The sequence below is a fragment of the Somniosus microcephalus genome, chromosome 19 (genome assembly GCF_052327205.1).
Source record: "Somniosus microcephalus isolate GS21.2 chromosome 19, FLI_Smic_1.0, whole genome shotgun sequence".
NCBI lineage: Eukaryota > Metazoa > Chordata > Chondrichthyes > Squaliformes > Somniosidae > Somniosus > Somniosus microcephalus.
Window position 1 is genome coordinate 70666230 of NC_141005.1, and position 21716 is coordinate 70687945.

The 21716-nt window shown below is 48.3% G+C and overlaps 1 protein-coding gene across 5 annotated transcripts in view; it reads left to right on the forward strand.

Moving 5' to 3' along the window:
• Positions 1–21716, forward strand: part of depdc5 (DEP domain containing 5, GATOR1 subcomplex subunit) — a 181404-nt gene that overhangs the window by 29960 nt on the left and 129728 nt on the right. For all 5 annotated transcript variants that reach the window (XM_085962009.1, XM_085962011.1, XM_085962012.1 and 2 more), the window contains exons 12-16: positions 1845–1948; positions 3982–4056; positions 6832–6966; positions 8731–8792; positions 21306–21379. In XM_085962009.1, coding sequence (XP_085818135.1) covers positions 1845–1948; positions 3982–4056; positions 6832–6966; positions 8731–8792; positions 21306–21379 — 450 coding nt within the window. The remainder of the gene's footprint in view (positions 1–1844; positions 1949–3981; positions 4057–6831; positions 6967–8730; positions 8793–21305; positions 21380–21716) is intronic.

The window sequence follows — 21716 nt, forward strand, 5'->3', positions numbered from 1 at the left end:
GTTGAGGTGAGCTTCGCTAACGGACAGAATAGTTATCATTAGCTCCCACACCGGGGTGGGTGGGGGGGGGGGGGGGAGTTTCTCATTCAAGGTGGTAGCTTTGATTTGCAGCTTGGCGAGCAGATCCTTGACATACAGATCTGACTTACTCGGACCATTCTTCGCGTGTGCCTTTACGCAGTAAATGCAAGCGGGCTGTTTGACCATGGGGGGATTACGGCCGACTCTGTTCATGTCCAAGGCAGTTGTTCAACAAAGTTATGGGGTAGCTGTTCTGTTCTTTTCTTCCCCTCTCCCCCCCTCTCCCCTCCCCCCTCCAGCCTGGGAAGCTGAGCCCATTTATAACGCACAAGCCAATGGTAACTCGGCACAGAATCCGGCACAAGCCGTGGTAACTCGGCACAGAATCCGGCACAAGCACGGTGGCATAGTGGTTAGCACTGTTGCCTCACAGCGCCAGGGACCCGGGTTCGAATCCGGCCTCGGGTGACTGTCTGTGTGGAGTTTGCACATTCTCCCTGTGTTTGCGTGGGTTTCCTCCGGGTGCTCCGGTTTCCTCCCACAGTCCAAAGATGTGCGGGTTAGGTTGATTGGCTATGATAAAAATTGACCCTTAGTGTTAGGGGATTAAATACGTGGGGTTACGGGGATCGGGTGGGATATGTGTCGGTGCAGGCTCGATGGGCCGAAATGGCCTCTATCTGCACTGTGGGGTTTCTGTGATCTGTGATCTGTGAAGCCTATGGTAACTCGGCACAGAATCCGGCACAAGCCAATGGTAACTCGGCACAGAATCCGGCACAAGCCAATGGTAACTCGGCACAGAATCCGGCACAAGCCAATGGTAACTCGGCACAGAATCCGGCACAAGCCAATGGTAACTCGGCACAGAATCCGGCACAAGCCAATGGTAACTCGGCACAGAATCCGGCACAAGCCAATGGTAACTCGGCACAGAATCCGGCACAAGCCAATGGTAACTCGGCACAGAATCCGGCACAAGCCAATGGTAACTCGGCACAGAATCCGGCACAAGCCAATGGTAACTCGGCACAGAATCCGGCACAAGCCGATGGTAACTCGGCACAGAATCCGGCACAAGCCTATGGTAACTCGGCACAGAATCCGGCACAAGCCTATGGTAACTCGGCACAGAATCCGGCACAGGCCGATGGTAACTCGGCACAGAATCCAGCAGAAGCCGATGGTAACTCGGCACAGAATCCGGCACAAGCCGTGGTAACTCGGCACAGAATCCGGCACAAGCCCCTGTCTGCAATGTAGCCCACTGAACCAAGACACAGACAACACTTGCGCTCTTGACTAACAAGGGAACTATATGAAAACCTCTTATAACTTGCTTTTGAGCAGTCCCCGAGGATAAGAGCAGGGGAGTTTGTTGTGTTTGATATGCTGCTGTTGAACAGCTGTAAGAAGTTACTAATGAGGTGGTGCAGCTGATTGCATCAATTTAATTAGTAAAATTAACATTTTCACTTGCGAACTTCAAGATCTACGACAAATAGAATGATCACAGGACATGGTTTAACTTGCAGCTTTGAATGACTGCAGGTCTCGAAGCAGACACTAGATAATGGCAGAAGTTGAGCTGGGGCGTACATAAATAGTGTCCTACTATCCGGCTAATCGCTCTCTGGGCTTTGTTGCTTTTTTAATTGGATCCAGCTGTATATGCTGGCAATTTTCACAGGGGATTTGGTGCATTTTGCACAAATATATCAATTTAGTAAAGGGCTTAAATTTGTAAATGACCTCAAAAATTAGCAGGCTGAATTCTGGATTGATGGTGTTTTTTTGTTTTCCAATTACTGTTGTTTTCCCAGAGTTGTTGCCCAGAATGAAAGACGGGAAGAGTGGACATCATTACTTACGACAATTAAAAAGCTCTTTATCCAGTATCCTGTGCTGGTGCGACTGCAGGAAGCAGGTACCTAGCACAGTAACTTTGTCAAGTGGGATGTGGGGGGGGCCGCAGCGGGGACGTGGGGGGGGGGGGGGGCGCAGCGGGGACGTGGGGGGGGGGCCGCAGCAGGGACGTGGGGGGGGGCTGCAGCGGGGACGTGGGGGGGGGGGCTGCAGCGGGGACGTGGGGGGGGGGCCGCAGCGGGGACGTGGGGGGGGGGGTTCTCATCAAGGTGAGGGATCATTGCCCCCCCCGTTCCCCTCGCCCCCCCCCCCGTTCCCCTCGCCCCCCCCCCCGTTCCCCTCGCCCCCCCCCCGTTCCCCTCGCCCCCCCCCGTTCCCCTCGCCCCCCCCGTTCCCCTCGCCCCCCCCGTTCCCCTCGCCCCCCCCGTTCCCCTCGCCCCCCCCGTTCCCCTCGCCCCCCCCGTTCCCCTCGCCCCCCCCGTTCCCCTCGCCCCCCCCGTTCCCCTCCCTGCCCCCCTCCCTGCCCCCCCCTCCCTGCCCCCCCCTCCCTGCCCCCCCCTCCCTGCCCCCCCTCCCTGCCCCCCCCTCCCTGCCCCCCCTCCCTGCCCCCCCCTCCCTGCCCCCCCCTCCCTGCCCCCCCCTCCCTGCCCCCCCTCCCTGCCCCCCCCTCCCTGCCCCCCCCTCCCTGCCCCCCCCTCCCTGCCCCCCCCTCCCTGCCCCCCCCTCCCTGCCCCCCCCTCCCTGCCCCCCCCTCCCTGCCCCCCCCTCCCTGCCCCCCCCTCCCTGCCCCCCCTCCCTGCCCCCCCCTCCCTGCCCCCCCCCTCCCTGCCTGCCCCCCCCCCCTCCCTGCCCCCCTTCCCCCACTGGAAAGTACATGCGTGCTGACATTACTCGAGGACAGGATTGTACTCTCTTTTAAATAGAAAAATGGAAATAAATATAGATTTGTATTTACATGACACCTTTCACGACCTCTGGGTATCCCAAAGGTCTTTACAACCAATGAAGTACTTTTGAAGTGTGGTCAGTAATGTAGGAAACACAGCAGCCAAATTGTGCACCGCAAAATCCCACCAACAGCATTGAGATAATGCCCAGATAATCAGTTTTACTGATGTTGGTTGAGGAATAAGTATTGGCCAGGACACCGGGGAGAACTCCCCTGTTCTTCGAAATAGTGCCGTGGGATTTTTTACGCCGCCTGAGAGGGTTTAAGGTCTCATCTGAAAGGCGGAACCTCTGGCAGTGCAGCACTCCCTCCGTACTGCACAGGAGTGTCAGCCTAGATTATGTTCTCGAGTCTCTGGAGTGTGGGGTGGTTTGAACCCATGACCTTCTAATTTCAGAGGTGAGAGTGCTACCGACTGAGCCAAAATAGCCCCCCCTGCAGTTGAAACATTTGCTGATGATCTAGGTTCACACGTGAGGTATCGCCATCTGAATGAGGCACCAGAGTGTAACCTGGACATGTGAAACCTTACCCCAGCAAGAAATCAGTGTTTGCAGGAGGGCATAGGATGGGATGGGATGGTGGTGATAAGTAAACGGGCATAAAAAGGAGTTTCCCTATGATGTAGAGACTGTCGTTGATGAGTTTGGGCAGCTAGAGTTGTTTATAGGGTGTAGTTTTGAGAACTTTGTTTCTGGCCATTGTAACCTCTCCAGTGGTTGGGGGAGCTGCATTGCTGGTCTGTACAGATGGGCTGGGTCGCTCAGCCTGCTCCAGAGCCCGAAAGAGCTGGTGGGCTCTGCACTTCTTGGTACTGTCTGTACTGCAGCCGGTGGTGCAGTGATCTCCGGTGCCGGCGAAATCCACCACTCCTGATTTGTCTTGGTGTATCCAGAACAGCAGCGCAGTTACATTCACTTTACATCTCAGAAATCGGCACTCTGCCAGGATCCCAGTTAAAAGGAGAGTGGGTTTTCTACCCAATCGCTGTATGTGTGATTTATGCCATTAATACCAGTATCAAAGGGTTTAGGCTGTACAGCAACCACCGGTTGTTGCAGAGTGAATGGCCACTGATGGAACTGTAACGTATTGAAACACTTGTCATTGTACAAACTGCACTGCTGCTTTTCTTCACTCCCTAGATGGTTTTCCACGTGGACAGAATTCTACAGCGGCCCAAGGAAACTATTTGGAGGCCATCAACCTCTCCTTCAATGGTGCGTATCTGTGTGCCATTTGATTCGTGTTTAGGGGATTGCGCGAGTGAAACATTAGAACATAAACAGGAGCAGGAGTCGGCCATTCGGCCCCTCAAGCCTGCTCCGCCATTCAATACGATCATGGCTGATCTGATCTTGGCCTCAACTCCACTTCCCTGCCCGCTCCCCATAACCCTAGACTCCCCTGTAGCTCAAATATCTGTCAATCTCCGCCTTGAATATATTCACTGACTCCACCTCCACAGCTCTCTCGGGTAGAGAATTCCAAAGATTCACCACCCTCGGAAGAAATTCCTCCTCATCTTTGTTTTAACTGGGCGGCCCCTTATTGTGAAACTATGCCCCCTAGTTCTAGATTCCCCCACAGGGGGAAACGTCCTCCCTGCATCTACCCTGTTGAGTCCCCTCAGAATCTTGTATGTTTCAATAAGATCCCCTCTCATTCTTCTAAACTCCAATGAGTATAGGCCCAACCTGTTTCATGTACAAGGACCCCCAGAACCCTCTGTACAACAGCATTTTGTAGTCTCTCTCCATTTAAATAATTTGCTTTTTTATTATTCCTACCAAAGTGGATAACCTCACATTTTCCCACATTATACTCCATCTGCCAAATTTTTGCCCACTCACTTAACCTGTCTGTATCCCTGGGCAGACTCTGTGTCCTCACAACTTGCTTTCCCACCTATCTTTGTATCATCAGCAAATTTGGCTACATTACACTCGGTCCCTTCATCCAAGTCATTAATATAGATTGTAAATAGTTGAGGTCCCAGCACTGATCCCTGCGGCACCCCACTAGTTACAGTTTGCCAACCGGAAAATGACCCATTTATCCCTAAACTAACTAGGTTATCCCAATGGATAGATGCGCTGCCAGCTGTGGTTCTAACCCAGATAGACCACGAAGGCCCAATTTGACTCTTGGTCTGTGCTGTTAGCTGATCACAGCCAGGGCAGCAGTTACACACCACAATTGACTTCAGTGCCCCTGGGCTGAAGAGGGAGAAATGAGTCAGTAACCCCACCTCTGACCGCCGTCCAGTGTCTTTTACTAGCAAGAGTGTGGGGAGAGAGCAGGTTTGGGCACAGGAGTAATTCCAACCCCCCAGGTCCCTGGCGTTAAATAACCTGCCCACACTCTCTGTCACAGCTCACGTAAGTGAGGTAAAGGGGGCTGCTAGTGCCCATGGAGCTGTACTCAACATGAATTGGTACTTTCAGGAGAGAAAATTGGAAAGAAGATTTAAAAAAAAAAAAAAAAAAAAATGTTGAGCACTCGATTTATTCTAGGTCTGTTTGTGGGATTTGCTCGGCCTCAAATTGAGCATGTTGCCAAGTGTTAATCTTGGCTATTATGGGTTCTGGAAGCAAGAGTGGAGAGTGGCTGTAGAAGTTGTGTGGAGTAAATAAGCATTTTCACTAAAGTGTAAGCTACGTGGGAACTTAATACATTGTGAAAGGTTACAAGCTATCACTTGTAATTAGTTCTTGCCCCCCACCCCCGCCATCCCAGTTTTGAGCTTTCCATGTATGATCATTAAGAAGCAGTGTGCAGGGATATTCTGTATTTTTCTAGGAAGACCAGGCAGTTTATCTCCTGACCCTGTGCAGCGCCATCACATTTACTGATGTGCTTATTGGGCCTGTGTCAGGAACAGTCAGGGTTTTACAATCAGATCTGACCGAATTATTATTTTTTTTTTAGGGAATTGGGATCGGGCAGGAAAGTGGAGTTGAGGTAGAGGATCGGCCATGAATGGCGGAGCAGGCTCGAGGGGCCATACGGCCTGCTCTTGCTCCTATTTCTTATGTTCTTATTTTGTGCTGTAGGTAGAATTGATAGTTTTGGATAAGGGATAAACATCCTGAGGTGGGGAACTGATGAAATTCCTGGTGCTAATTATATTGAATCCTTCCGAAATACACACGTGCCTCACCACCTTGCTGTGCCCGTTTCATTTCTTTGCTACTTTTTTGCTTTTTATTTATTCTTTGTTATTTTCTAGTTTCTCACATGCATAAATTTCATTTTCTCTTTCATTTATATTGATGTCTCATCCATTCTCCATTCAGTTCCTTTTTTTTGGCTCCTTTTCCTCTTCTCAAGCTTGTTTGCTGAAGACGCAGTCAGTTTCAGAAGTTAATTTCAGTATATTCAGAGGGCGTGTTCCGCATGTGTACAGAACAGGCCAAAGACTGTGACCAGCATTCAGAGTACTGCAGGTTGACGGAGGAAAGCTGGACTTGTGATCCAGGCCAGGTGAAGGACATGAGGAAATAGTGGGAAAGGACCAGTACTGATAAGCCTGGCTGTCTTTTCTCTGTCAGATGTGTTGCTGTCTTAATTACACAGCAAAGCAGCCTGTGTGTGTTTGTCAGACCCTTTTCGTGGTGATCTGGCTCCGAATGATTTATTTCTACGTTGGCAGTGAAAAGGGTCAGTGCTGGGATTGGCCACCTCCGATGTCCTTAACCTCTGTCTGAGTGAAGTGCTAACTTGTGCCAATTTTGTGGGCCTGCAGAATTGGGCAGAGATTACTCAGACCCATATAACGTGGGCTCTTTGCAGCTGGCAGACAGTGACTCTTTCCATGGACCCAGACTGGGTTTTGAACCTGGGTCCCAGAGCACAGTGTGGTAACACATTGAGCCACCTGCAAAAACAACATTGAAGCAAACCGATTAAATATGTTGGCATATATTGGTCTCTGTCTCTTACAAATATTATTTGGCGGTTGTTTATATAAAATCTTTTCTTTGTCCATTTAGTGTTTGACAAGCATTACATAAACAGAAACTTTGACCGCACTGGGCAGATGTCTGTGGTTATCACGCCCGGGGTGGGAGTGTTTGAAGTTGACCGGCTGCTGATGATTCTTACCAAACAGCGGATGATCGATAATGGTGAGCGTTGGGATCTGTGGCAGTATTTAAATGTTCACTTATACAATCCTATATTGTATAACTGGGTCCAACAACGTGAAATGGAGAGAGAAAGATGTTTGTGATGAGATAACTGTTGGAAAATGTCACATTTCCCAATATTTTTGTCTACATTTTAAGCAGAAACAATTCTGTTAGCGTTTAGTGTACAGAAGAGTTTGCAAAGTTTCACCTGAGGTACTGTATAACTGCTATCGGAATCTATTCCATCTGTTGTTCAGGAGGGTGCCTCATACCCTGGAGCTGCTTGTTGTGAGCCATAGCTCATTGGTTTTCTGGCTAAAGTATATTTGTAGCATCTGGAAACTAAGTGAAGCCCCAGCCTGTGTGCTTGAAGAAGGAACTCCACCTTGGGATCATCTGTATCTATCAGAGAGGGTTGCTGGTAGCGGCATGTGAGTGCGTGTAGTGTGGACTGGACTGAAATTGGGGCTTTAAAGTTGACGAATAACACATTAGATCACTGCACTACCTGTTTGTTTCTTTCCCCCCCCCCCCCCCCCCAAAGTTAAATCAATTTAACCTGCAGTAGTGTGTATTACGCTCGGTCTGGGTAATGTGTCTGAAAGAAGGAGATTGGCTCGAGAGATGCTACATGTCGCCTCCAACTTTATTATATTGAGTTTTTCCTTTTAACGGCTTTGCCCCTCCCTGTCTAATCATGGTTTCATCATAAGTCATTGGTGGATGAGAGGGTGACCTGTCTCCAGGGTCCCACCAATACAGGAAACTCTTTGGTATCCGGCACCGATGGGACCGGCGTGTTGCCAGTTGATTGAAAGTTCCAGATGATGGAGCGGGTTATCTACCGAGGCTATTTTTAACAAACAAAAATAAAAAAATCAAGAAATGTGCAGTATACAGTAATTGGGTACTCCCGGCAGCGCGGGAGAGTCAGACTCCTGTTATTGAGGTGTTTGGACTTCCGACAGCGCCACGAAGCCGAGTAGTGGCAGTTTGGAGAACTACCCCCACTGACTAACTCGGCCATCGTGGGAGACTCGGACTCGGCAACATTGCCGGTTATTGAGGTGTTGTTTTCGGAGTATGAATTTTGCCGGTTAATAGAGAATCCCAGATATTTAGGTGCCGTTTAAACGAGAGTTTCCTGTGCTGTTCTCAAACTGGCCTCCAGGTCAGTAAAGCCAGACCAAGGGGCCGCTCTCTCTCTGATTCCTTCCTTCTCTGTGGGGAAGTACCTGCTCTCTGCCAGGCAGCTGCCCAGGATATGGCTGTGTATAACAGCAGAAAACGCTGGAAAAACTCAGCAGGCCAGGCAACATCCGTGGAGAGAGAAACAGAGTTAACGTTTCTGACGAAAGGTCTTCGACCTGAAACGTTAACTCTGTTTCTCTCTCCACGGATGTTGCCTGGCCTGCTGAGTTTTTCCAGCGTTTTCTGCTGTTATTTCGGATTTCCAGCATCCGCAGTATTTTGCTATTGTATATGGCTGTGTATGTTTGAGATCGAAAGAAAGGGAGCTCGATTGTGAGTAAGGGCTGTAGAGCACAATTCCACCTTCCTCTACTACTTGGCACAGCGTGTTGCTAGCCCAGTGCTCTCTGCCACCTAGTTGCCTCATGCATTTTCCCCTCTCTGTGTTGGGGAAAGCACTCTGGCTCTGTCAGGCTAAGAAGGGAGGATCCTTGGCACCTTTCCTTTTTTTTAAGACAAAAACTGTTGGATCCTAATGACCATTTTTTAACACATATTTCCTGTGCGCAGGTATTGGCGTTGACCTGGTGTGTATGGGTGAGCAGCCCCTTCATGCTGTGCCGTTGTTTAAGGTATGTGAAGCTGTGTGACTCCACCAGGCCACTGTGGGCACTGATTGATACCTGTGTGGGTGCAGATTGATAACCTGTATTGAAGTGCTGCACGTGATCAAAATGGCTCCAAAATCTGTGGAGGTTTCAAATTTTGTATTAACCATTCGGACTGATGGAACAGATCGTGTAGCAAAACCGAGGTTCACAATTCGAAAACTATCACTGACCCAATTTATGGATCAGAGCAGTTGGTTGCTGTTGATGGAACAGCCAGCCGAGCTTGATGGGATCTGGAGGGGTGGACCTGTCACTTTCCACTCTTGGTAGTTTTGCAAACCAATGCCCGAATGGGTAGGGTGGTCCCAGCTGGACCAGCATTTGGAAACCACCCTGCACTGGTAATGTGGGCAGGTTTAGGCAATTAAACTGCAGCAACTTGGGCCCCTGAGCTGTGGCTCTTGTCAACATGCACCTGTTTTCTGGGATTAGGTAATGGAGATGTGCCTTTTCAGGGATCAGTGTGCTCTTCATATCAAGCAAATGGAACCTACTTATGTGGAGAATCCTAAGAGTGTGTCCGATATAGGAACAGGAGGTGGCCATTCAGCCCCGCTATCCTGTTCTGCCATTCAATTAGAACATGGCTGAATTTTTTTTGAGGCGGTAACGAGGAGGGTTGATGAGGGTTGTGCGTTTGATGTAGTCTACCTGGATTTTAGCAAGACTTTTGACAAGGTCCCACATGGCAGACTGGTCAGAAAAGTAAAAGCCCATGGGATCCAAGGGAAAGTGGCAAGTTGGATCCAAAATTGGCTCAGTGGCAGGAAGCAAAGGGTAATGGGCAACTGGTGTTTTTGTGACTGGAAAGCTGTTTCCAGTGGGGTTCCGCAGGGCTCAGTACTAGGTCCCTTGCTTTTTGTGGTATACATCAATGACTTAGACTTCAAAGAAGTTTGCAGATGATACAAAAGTTGGTCGTGTGGTTGATAGTGCGGAAGAAAGCTGTAGACTGCAGGAAAATATCAATGGACTGGTCAGGTGGGCAGAAAAGTGACAAATGGAATTCAATCATTGAGGTGAGGTAATGTATTTGGGGAGGGCTAACAAGGCAAGGGAATACACAATAAATGAGTAGTGTAGAGGAACAGAGGGACCTTGTCCACAGATCCCTGAAGGTAGCAGAACCGGTGGGTAAGAAGGCATATGGGATACTTTCCTTTTATTAGCCGGGGCATAGAATATAAGAGCAGGGAGGTTATGCTTGAACTGGTTAGGACACTAGTTAGGACACAGCTAGAGTACAGCGTGCAGTTCTGGTCACCACTTTACAGGAGGGATGTGCTTTCTCTAGAGAGGGTACAGAGGAGATTTACGAGGATGGTGCCAGGACTGGAGAATTTTAACTGAGGAAAGATTGGATAGGCTGGGGTTGTTTTCCTTGGAACAGAGGAGGCTGAGGGGAGACCTAATTGAGGTGTATAAAATTATGAGTGGCCTAGCTAGAGTGGATAGGAAGGATCTATTTCCCCTAGCAGAGAGGTCAATAACCAGGGGGCAGAGATTTAAAGTAATTAGTAGAAGGATTAGAGGGGAGTTGCGAACTTTTTTCACCCGGAGGGTGGTGGGGGTCTGGAACTCATTGCCTGAAAGGGTGGTAGAGGCAGAAACCCTCATCACATTTAACAAGTACTTGGATATGCACTTGAAGTGCCGTAACCTACAGGGCTACGGACCAAGAGCTGGAAAGTGGGATTAGGCTGGGTAGCTGTTTTTATTCGTTTATGGGATGTGGGCATTGCTGGCAAGGCCAGCATTCATTGCCCATCCCTAATTGCCCTTGCGAAGGTAGTGGTGAGCCGCCTTCTTGAACCGCTGCAGTCCGTGTGGCAGTCCAGCCGGCACAGACACGATGGGCCGAATGGCCTCCTTCTATGCTGTAAATTTCTATGATTCTATGATCTGTTATTTTAATTCCATCTCCCCGCCTTGGTTCCATAACCCTTAATACCCTTGCCTAACAAAAATCTATCCATCTCCATTTTGAAATTTTCAATTGACCCGCCAGCAGCTTTTTAAGGAGCGAGTTCCAGATTTTCACTACCCTTTGTGTGAGGAAATGCTTCCTGACTTCACCCCTGAACGGCCTGGCTCTGATTTGAAGGTTATGCCCTCTTGTTCTGGATTCCCCCACCAGGGGAAATAGTTTCTTGCTATCTACCCTATCAAATCCTTTAATCATCGTAAACACCTCAATTAGATCACCCCTTAATGTTCTACACTCGAGGGAATGCAAGCCTAGTCTGTGCAACCTGTCCACATAATTGAACCCTTTTAGCATTGTGGCGAATTGCTCTGCACCCCCTCCAAAGCCAATAAATTCTTCCTGAAGTGTGGAACCCAGAACTGAACAGCCAACAGATGACCCAAAGTAAATTCAGTTTCTGAAGTTGATCTAGTTCAGGTTGATCAGCAGCAAAATGGTAGCATGTTAACAAATCAAGGTGATATGCTCGAGGCTAAAGGGATCAATGCAAAGGTCGTCTTCAATTAAAAGTGAGGTTGGCAGAGGAATGTATGGGCGCATTATGCGAGCGGCAATCTCCCACCCCTCTGATAATGTGTCTCTGCAAGAAACAGACTTGGATAGATTAGGTAGAAGATTAGATATGCCAGCACCTGATGGAACGGAGCATGGGGGTACCGGTTTGATTTCCGCCACTCCGCTGAATTTGCTGTTTTGCTGTTGAGGGGAATGATGAGGAGGGAGGAGATCAGCCTCTGGGAATCCTCCAGCATGTCTCTTGGTCGAGTTAACCTGCAAGTGGCAAATTGGACGTGATGTAACCGATGTATTTTAGACTGATTGCATTCTGATAACGCTCCCGTGAGGTGCCTTAGGATGTTTTACTATATTAAAGGTGCTGTATAAATGCAAGTCGTTGTTGAATGTTAGATGGGTACAGTTGTAACTTTTTTTAATTCTGCGTATTTAGAACTAAAGAGGAAAGCATCTTCTCCTGCCACCTATACATGATTGGCATTCGTAACAAAATAAGCATGAAAGCTACTTAACCAGAATTTCACAGGCGATTATAATGCCAGCTAATGCATATGGCGTTTTTCAGATCAGCAAAAGCCCACGTGTCTAATCTGTTTTTTGGATGTGATGTGTGTTTACTGTAATGCCAAACACCGTGGATCAAAACCCTTTCCATCCTGATGGCATGTCAAAAGCCAGATTGATATTAATGACATGGAAATTCATTTGTTTGCTGAGCTTCTTGCAGAATGGTGCATAGTTGCTGCTCGAGCAAAGGTACTCGACCGCAAATGGATACTTGACTGACTCCGACTTTCTAAACCCCCCCACCCCGGTCGGCTTAGCTGATGAAGGCAGTGAGTAGCCGAGCCATTCACACTGGGCTTTGTGCTGAGCTCGTTGCTCTCCGCTGGGGCAGTGGAACGGTTACTACCATTGGTCTGAGCCTCCCTGGATTAGGGAGGGGAAAGTTGGCCAGGAATTCCACTTCTGGTGACTATCCAATGATGTCTGCTCAACTCCCTTGCACTTGCGTGGCTCTCGGGTGAGGACAGGGTTGGACTTGGATTTCCCCCTCCCTTCACCACATGGCCGAGTAGCCTGCTGATAGTAACCAACAACAACTCGCATTTATATATCATCTTTAACGTAGTAAAACGTCTCCAAGTACTTCACAGGAGCGATTATCAGACAAAAATATTGACACCGAGCCAATGAAGGAGACATTGGGACAGGTGACCAAAAGCTTGGTGAAAGAGGTAGGTTTTAAGGAGGAGAGAGAGAGGCGGAGGGAATTCCAGAACCAGGGGTCGAGGCAGCTGAAGGCACGGCCGCCAATGGAGGGGCGAAGGGAGGGGGAGGTGCACAAGAGGCCAGAATTGGAGGAGCGCCGAGATCTGGGGGGGGTTATGGGGCCGGAGGAGGTTACAGAGATAGGGAGGGGCGAGGCCATGGAGGGATTTGAAAACCAGGATGAGAATTTTAAATTTGAGGAGTTGGTAGACCGGGAGCCAATGTAGGTCAGAAACATCTGGCCTCTTGGGTAAGAAAGGCCACTTGATGCTGGAGGGTGTTTACTGTTCATTGAATTGTATTGGAGCAAGGAATTGTGTCTTCAGAAGAGAAGGAGGTGAAAGGAAAAGATTTCAAAAAAAATTGTACTACTTTCCTTGTTGCCTTTTGCAAAATCACATCCGTCTTCTGTTTCTTGGTTGTCTTGGAGAGAAATGCACTGTTCTGCTTGATTGGCTGGCTTCCTCCCCCCATCCCCCAATTTTATCCTTTTCTGCTGTCCTCGCGCTGGGACAGACCGTTGCTGAGGCACACTTGAATGGGCACTGCCAGCCGTCCAGTACTCACCCAAGTGACCTTTCTTCTGGTGTGAGTCTTGCCAGTGAGTGTCAGCAGGCTAATGGATTGTGGCATGCACTGCATACGGGCTTGTTCGCTCGCGCTCACTCTGCAGCAGGATTTTCACATTTAATTCACAATTGGAATGCTAACACCGTTTGAAGGCTTGGATCCTGCCCTTTTAAACTTTCTGTAATGAAAACTACTGTGAGACTCCGAGAAACTCGCACCTTAATCATCCTTTCCACTTCTCTTTTGACTGTCTCCGTACCAATGTGTGCTTTTGAAGGTAGAATGTCCAGCCCAAATGTGGCCTCACCAATGATCCATTTAAGGGGAGAGTAACTGTTTCTGGTTTGCAGTCAAGCGTTCTCTGGTTTTACCTCCGTACTCAGTTAATCTCATTGATGACAGTGCCGCATTGATTGGAGAGCTGGGTTGTGATTATTGAGTGATCAGTAACCGTATTTACTGTTTTATTATCTTACATTTGCACATATTAAAATCCACCTGTCATTTCTGGTGTAGGTGCGATCACGGACTTGTGGTGGGGATTGCTCATGCCAAGTCAAGTATATTGCCGCTCTAGGCGGATACTATACTGTCCTTTTACTTTTAAGTACAAAGAGTGGTGTACTTGCTTTCGACCGTATTGGTGGTGAGCAGAGAAATGGGGTAGGGTCTCCACCCTTCCCCTCATTGTTTGTCAGCCTCACAGCCTGGTGCAGGTTACAGACACACTTCGTCAGCTGCACCAGAGGTACAAGCTGACACGTCCATCCCCAGGAAGAACCTGCAGTTTGTAGTAACTTAGCTTGAATTTGACTGGCTTTTCTTGTGTAAGTTCCCTTTAGGAGAACGCCGAGTTATTTGCAAGGTCGTTTGTGCTTTGTTTTAACAGCGTGGCAGTTATCAATGCCAAAAGCACAGCAATCGTCTTTTGAACCATGCAGTAAAGCTGTACTTCATCTTCTGTTTACCCATACAATCTCATTAAGAGTTTTATTATAGCTCATTAAAATTTATGGCTTTTACTGCCAGACGGCATGAAATTGATCTGGAGTCCAAATGTAAGATGGGGTGAGGAACGTGAAGACTGGGAGATGTGGCTGCAGCCATTACTTACACTGACTTTAAGAGGAACCCACTTAATGGCGAATGACACTCCGAGCACCCTACTCAAGATCATACTTCAACAGCAGTGGGAAATGACGACCTGAAGTAACGAGGATTTTTAAGGTGGGGCAGTTCATTGAAGTGTAACAAATCTGTAGAGAACCAGAAAAACAGCCAGCCCCAAACTTCCAAAGATATCCTGCATTTCTCTATCTCCTACACCTCACATTCCCACCTGAATTTGCTGATGTATCCACTTCCACTACCTCCCTGGCAGTCTGTTTCATATAATAAACCGAGAAAATGCTGGGACCGCTCGGGTCAGACAGCATCTGTGGAGAGAGAAACAGAGTTGATGTTTCAGGTCAATGATCTTTCGTTCGATCTCCTATGAAGTATGACCTTTTGAGTAGCGTGCTCGGCGTGTAATTTGCCAGTCACTGCATTAAGTGGGCTCCTCTTAAACACACTGTAACTAATGGCTGCAGCCACATCTCCCAGTCTTCAGATTCTTTCACTCCATCTTGTATTTGGACTCAGTTAATTTTCATGCGCCTGGCTATCGGAACATAGTCTTTTTTTAAATTTGTTTATGGGATGTGGGCATCGTTGGCTAGGCCAGCATTTATAGCCCATCCCTAATATCCCTTGAGAAGGTGGTGGTGAGCTGCCACCTTGAACCACTGCAGTCCGTGTGGTGAAGGTACTCCCACAGTGCTGTTAGGGAGGGAGTTCCAGGATTTTGACCCAGCGCCGATGAAGGAACAGCGATATATTTCCAAGTCAGGATGGTGTGTGACTTGGAGGGGAACTTGGAGGTGGTGATGTTCCCATGCGCCTGCTGCCCTTGTCCTTCTAGGCGTTAGAGGTCGCGGGTTTGGGAGGTGCTGCTGAAGAAGCCTTGGCGAGATGCTGCAGTGCATCTTGTAGATGGTACACACTGCAACCACGGAACTCCGGTGGTGGAGGGAGTGAATGTTTAAGCTGGTGGATGGGGTGCCGGGAATCATGAACATCGGTGAGCAGGTTACTGGTGAGTAAGTGCCGCTTGATAGCACTGTTGACGACTCCTGCTATCACTTTGCTGCTGGTTGAGAGTAGACATGGGGCGGTAATTGGCAGGATTGTATTTGCCGTGCTTTTTGTGGACAGGACATACCTGGGCAATTTTCCACATTGTCGGATAGATGCCAGTGTTGTAGCTATACTGGAACAGCTTGGCTAGAGGCGTGGCTAGTTCTGGAGCACAAGTCTTCAGCACGACAGCCAGAATGTTTTCGGGGCCCAGAGCTTTTGCTGTATTCAGTGCGCTCACTTGGAGTTTCTTTATCGCTTGGAGTGAATCGAATTGGTTGAAGACTGGCTTCTATGGTGGTGGGGACCTCGGGAGGAGGCCGAGATGGATCATCCACTCAGCACTTCTGGCTGAAACTGGTTGCGAACGCTTCAACCTTGTCTTTTGCACTCATGTGCTGGACTCTGCCATCATTGAGGAGGGGGATATTCATGGAGCCTCCTCCTCCCGTTAGTTGTTTAATGGTCCACCACCATTCATGACTGGATGTGGCAGGACTGCAGAGCATTGATCTGATCCATTGGTTGTGGGATCGCTTCGCTCAGTTTATAGCATGCTGCTTCCGCTGTTTAGCATACATGTATTCCTGTGTAGCTTCACCAGGTTGGCACCTCATTTTTAGGTTCTCCTGGTGCTGCTCCTGGCATGCTCTTCTACACTCCTCATTGATCCAGGATTGGTCCCCTGGCTTGATGGTAATGGTAGAGTGAGGGATATGCCGGGCCATGAGGTTACAGATTGTGGTGGTCAATGTTCCCTTTAAGCCGTGCAGCTGTCTGCAGCCTGCTCACTGTTTTTTAAATAGGAAAAACCGCACATACGTGGTATTCTGAATGGGCCGCGCAGCCCCTTAAAGGGGCCGTGCACACAAAATTTAAAGGGAACATTGGTGGTGCTATATCATTCTGCTGATGGTCCACAGCACCTCGTGAATGCCCAGTTTTGAGCTGCTAAATCTGTTCTGAATCTATCCCATTTAGCACGGTGATAGTGCCACACAACACGATGGAGGGTGTCCTCAGTGTGAAAACAGGTCTTTGTCTCCACAGGGACTGTGTGGTGGTCACTCTTGCCAATAAACAGGTCTTTGTCTCCACAGGGACTGTGTGGTGGTCATTCTTGCCAATACTGTCACGGACAGTAGATTGGTGAGGACGTGGTCTAGTAGGTTGTTCTCTCACCACCTGTCGCAGGCCCAGTTTGGCAGTTATGTCCTTCAGGACTCCGCCAGCTCGGTCAGTAGTGGTGCTACCGAGTCACTCTTGGCGATGGACATTGAAGTCCCCCACTCAGAGTACATTCTGTGCCCTTGCTACTCTCAGTGCTTTTTCCAAGTGGTGTTCAACATGGCGGAGTACTGATTCATCAGCTGAGGGAGGGCGGTAGGTGGTAATCAGCAGAGGTTTCCTTGCCCATGCTTGATCTGAAGCCATGGCACTTCATGGGGTCTGGAGTCAATGTTGAGGACTCCCAGGGCCACTCCTTCCCGACTGTATCCCACTGTGCCGCCACCCCTGGTGGGTCTGTCCTGCCGGTGGGAGAGGACATACCCAGGGATGGTGATGGAGGAGTTTGGGACATTGGTTGAAAGGTATGATTCTGTGAGTATGACTATGTCAGGCTATTGCTTGACTAGTCTGTGGGACAGCTCTCCCAATTTTGGCAGAAGTCCCCAGATGTTTGTGAGGAGGACTTTGCAGGGTCGACTGGGCTGGGTGTGCTGTTGCCGTTGTCATGGCGGTGGTCTGTCCGGTTTTTTTCTTGGTATACTTCTCTGTGGCGGTTAGGTACAACTGAGTGGCTTGCTGGGCCATTTCGGAGGGCAGTTCAGAGTCAACCACATTGCTGTGGGTCTGGAGTCACATGTCGGCCAGATATTCTGGGAAGGCTGCTCGAGTGTAATTTGCCATGAACTGCATTAAGTGGTTTTTCTCTTCAACAATCGTTGCAACTGGTGGAAAAACACCTCTTCATAGCCAGTGAATTTACTTCTGATTCACTGTTGTTATGTAGGCAAGTGCAGCAGCCAGTTTGCGCCCAGCAAAGTGCCACAAATAAATGAGATATATGACCAGATCACCAGGAGAATTTGCTGCTCTTACTGAAATACTGCCACGGGATCTTTACTATGTCCACCTGAGCAGGCAGCTATGGCCTCGCTTGATATACACTGCCCCCCCCCCCGCAAACAGGAGTCTCCTCGACTCTGAACACCCTGTTCTCCACAGCTAGTTTCTGTGCACTGATTTTTTTTTAAAAGAAAATATAATCAAGCTGAGTTCCAGTGACTCATCTATCCTGTTTTTAAGGGCCTCGAGTACCCAGGCCTGGCAGTTCTACCTATTTGACTTCCTGCAGTTCTTTGCCGAGCCTTTTGTCCAACACACCTTTCTTCACGACGCAGCATCTTTATCCTGTTTACCTTCCATAAGCATGTGAACCTTTTCAAGGGTATGTATAAAGATCTGCAGCACTTGGATGATTAAAACAAAGTCAAACTGGGTAAGACATCAAATCCCTGTCACTGAGCAAATTTCCTCAGCACATTGAACGATTTTCTCTTGTTCAGAAAATTGGCAATTAAATCAGTATAAAAGGATGTCCCCTGACCCTGCTCCCTGCTCCCTGCTCCACACAGTTTCTGTTTTGCTCAGGTTCCTTGTGCCCTTTCCTTCATGATCTTGGGATTCAGTCATTGGAATAATCCCGTTTTGTTGCAATAATCCCGTTTAATCTTTCTGCCCTTTAATAAATTGGAGAAAAAAAACCGAAAGATTATTTTGTCTGCTCATGTTGCTGAGATCATCCGGCTTTTCCGGCCCCACTTTATCTGCCACCAGTAGATGAGCTGGTGACGATTCAGCATCAGTTCATCTTTCATCCACCACGCACATCCTGTGCCTTGTTGCCGCCACTCCTTTCTCTGCAATTGATTTGAGGCCATTAGTCATTTTTGGCTTTTAGTGCTTTCATTCATTCTTGCTAATCCAACCCACCCGGAGTCCGCATTTCACAAAGATTACTAGCTGTGTCTCTAATTTCTCTGAGCTTCCTAAGGTGCTTTTACATTGGTTGGTGTGCGGTTGCCAGTGGGAACGACTGTCCTCCCATTGCCGCTGGCACCTGACGAGGCGAAGTGACCAAGGCCCCGCGCTGCCAGCCTCCAGGACCCAGCTTTCATTTCAAGAGCGACTGTTGGAGGCAGTGGAAAAAGCCCTTCTTTCCTGTGCAGCAATCATTGGGGGCACACTGATAAAATAAAAGGTGGGGGGGTCGGGGTGGGGAGCAGAGGGCGGAGAACGTGGCCCCACTGCTGGGACCAATATAAATGTACCTTTAGCACACATCCTGCCGAACTCGCACATGAAGTCCCTTTTGTTGGATTTTCCCGGTATATTTTCCTCATCCAGCGAGTATATTTGAGCCTTTAGTGCTGTCCCAGTGGTGTCTGTTGCTGCTGTATATTAAAGCGTGAAGATTATAATGGCTTGTGTGGAGCATAAATGCTGGCATAGACCAGTTGGGCCAAATGGCCTGTTTCTGTGCTGTAGACTCGATGTCATTGGGTTTGAATATTCGGATCATCTTTGGATTCTGGCTTCAGCCACCTTTTGTATCATTCTTCCTGTCATGGTTTTTTTTTTGCTGCTGATGAACCTACCTATTTGGAGAAGGGAGGTTCTCTACCCAACTTCTCACTGTGTATTAATTTTTTTTCAGTCAGTAGTTTATTGAAGTTGCCCTACTGGATTGAAAGCCCCATTGTAGAAAAGGTGAACCGCAGAACACTGTGAGGCCATTCCGTCAGCCCCAGAATCCGCTGTTCTGTCAGTCCCCATACTAACTGCACCAATCAGGGGGCTGATTGACGAGCACAGGACTTTCAGTGATCGAGATACAAGTTATGTTATTTACATCAATGCTTTTTGCATTAATTAAGTCTCAATAATTTTATAATGGTGTAAGGAAGCCTGGAGACTTGCATTGTCCTCTCATTCAGCTGCACCTGCATTCATGTAGGCCTGCTGTGTTGCAGTCAGCGAGTATTACCTTCTGATGGCTGAGAGCCAGTAGTGACTCATCATAACTACTCTTATTTTAATTAGTTTCAAATGCTGAATCACAGTACACTTCAAACGCTGATAAATGCCCCAAAAATAAGTGTCAAAAATCAACATTTCCTGGTGGGGGGGTGACATGAATCAACTGAGCGGCCTGCGAGTGGCGCTGTCCAGGGAGAGTATAAATACTTGGGCACGGGCCCAGCTTGCGCAGGACATTCTTAACAGGAACTAGTGAAGGACACAACTAGACCTCCATGTTGTAAAACAGTTGATTAAAGCTTTGTTTACCGCTTAGACCAAGTGCCTAGTACAGGAAACTTTGTGATATCCGGGACCGAGCTGTTGCCGATCTATCAAAACTGCCGGACATACAAAGTTAATGTTGAAGCATACGGAGGTTTTCATCTCCGTATCTGACAACAAACACTGTTGCTTAGCTTGTAAACAGTCGGCCCGTACCTTGGAAGCGTCTCTGTAGCTTAGCAACAGCTTCAGAGAGACTTTCCAGAGCCCGACTGTTGAAAACAAAGCCACGAGAAGAAAAAAAACCTAACAAAACGGCTCCTGATTTCTGCCGGTAGATTGAGGTTTCCGGACATACAACCTCCGGATAAACCAAAGTTTCCTGTAGTTTTCTTACGTTAGGGGGCATGCCCGTAGAAATCAATTTTGCACCAGCAGAGTTCAGCTTCCCCCCCCTTCATAAAAATTCGAAATTCGCCACTGCAAAAATTGCACTTCTGTGGACTTTTATTCCCCCCCCCCCCCCCCCCCCCCAATAATACATCTGATAGAATAGTGGGTACAGCTGCAGCAAAGGGCACTCCCATTGTCACTGTTACTTTTCGTATGTCATGTGAGGCCTTTTCAGTTTTCACAGAAACCAACTGAAATGCCCAAAATAATCGTAAACACTCCTGAAATCCACTGCAATAAAAAGGAATTTGATTTGGTTACCATCAACCAGTGGCCTTGGTCATAGGCCTTTATTCAGGACTATTTTTCAGTTACAGCTTGTTCTTTTTTTCAATTGTTAGCTGCTTTTTTGAAGCTGTTCTCCAGCGTTTCAAGTTTTGTAAGTTGGCAAGTATGCACATAAAATAGAACGACAGTATTTATATCGTGAACCTTTTTTTCAGTGCTGAGCTTGTGTTTGACGGCTGAAGAATCTGCTCACCTTTATGCAGTTTGTGCCTGTTCATTAATAAGTACTTTATGCCTATTTACTCAAGTTTAAAAATCAGTGTCAATCAGTCCACTACTTGTGATTTTAATTATATGATTGTGGAATGCTTGATCATGAAACAACAAAGAAGCAGGCCGCCGAAGCCAAGGTGAGGTCCTCGTGCAGACTGGGCCTGGTGAATGTGAAGTGTGGAGGATGCACGCTGGACCTCGCTCTCTTCTGTCCATCAGTGCTGTGTGTGGTGGATGTAGACTCTGTGTGATCATGTTTCAATCTTCATACGTTAATTAATAAATGCTGGTGCTCTGGTGGGCGGTTTGACACAATCGTGAAAAGCTTTTTTTGTTTGTTCCGGCAAAGCCTAGTTTCATTGTTTAGGTGAGCACCCGTTAATGAATATCAGAAGCGTGACTGAATAAGTGAGGGCAATTTTAACCTCGGCCGCCCGTCGGGAACCTGGCAGGATCGGGTGGAACGCCGGTCGTACACCCCGCCAGATTTTACTCTCCATTGAAGTTGGTGGGCAGTAATATTGGGCAGGGTGTAAAACTGGCGTTCCACCCGATCCCATGGGTTTCCCGCCCGCCGAGTTGGGTTAAATTTACCCTGAGTATTTTAAAAAGTCCCTGTAGTCTTCTCCCAGAATATCATGGTGTCTCATTGGTGTGAAATGTTACAACTTTCCCTCTCTTTGTAACAGTTGCACAATCGAAGTATCCCTGGAGATTCTCGCCTGGGCGATGATTACAACATTCCTCACTGGATAAACCACAGGTTGGTGGTCATTGCGAACATAATTTCCTCAGTCAGCGATGCGCGTGATTAGATTTGCTGTGACAGAAGCTGTAGGTTTGCTACAAAGACCAACATTACTAGTGCCATGGCTCAGTGGGCAGCACTCGCGCCTCTGAGTCAGAAGGTCGTGGCTTCAAATTTCACTCCAGAGACTTGAGCACATAATCCAAGCTGATATTTCAGTGCCGTTACTGAGAGAGCGCTGCGCCGTCAGCAGTGCCATCTATCAGATGAGACGTTAAACCGAGGCCCGATCTGCCCCCTCGGGTGGATGTAAATGATCCCAGGGGAGTTATCCCCAGTGTCCTGGCCCTCA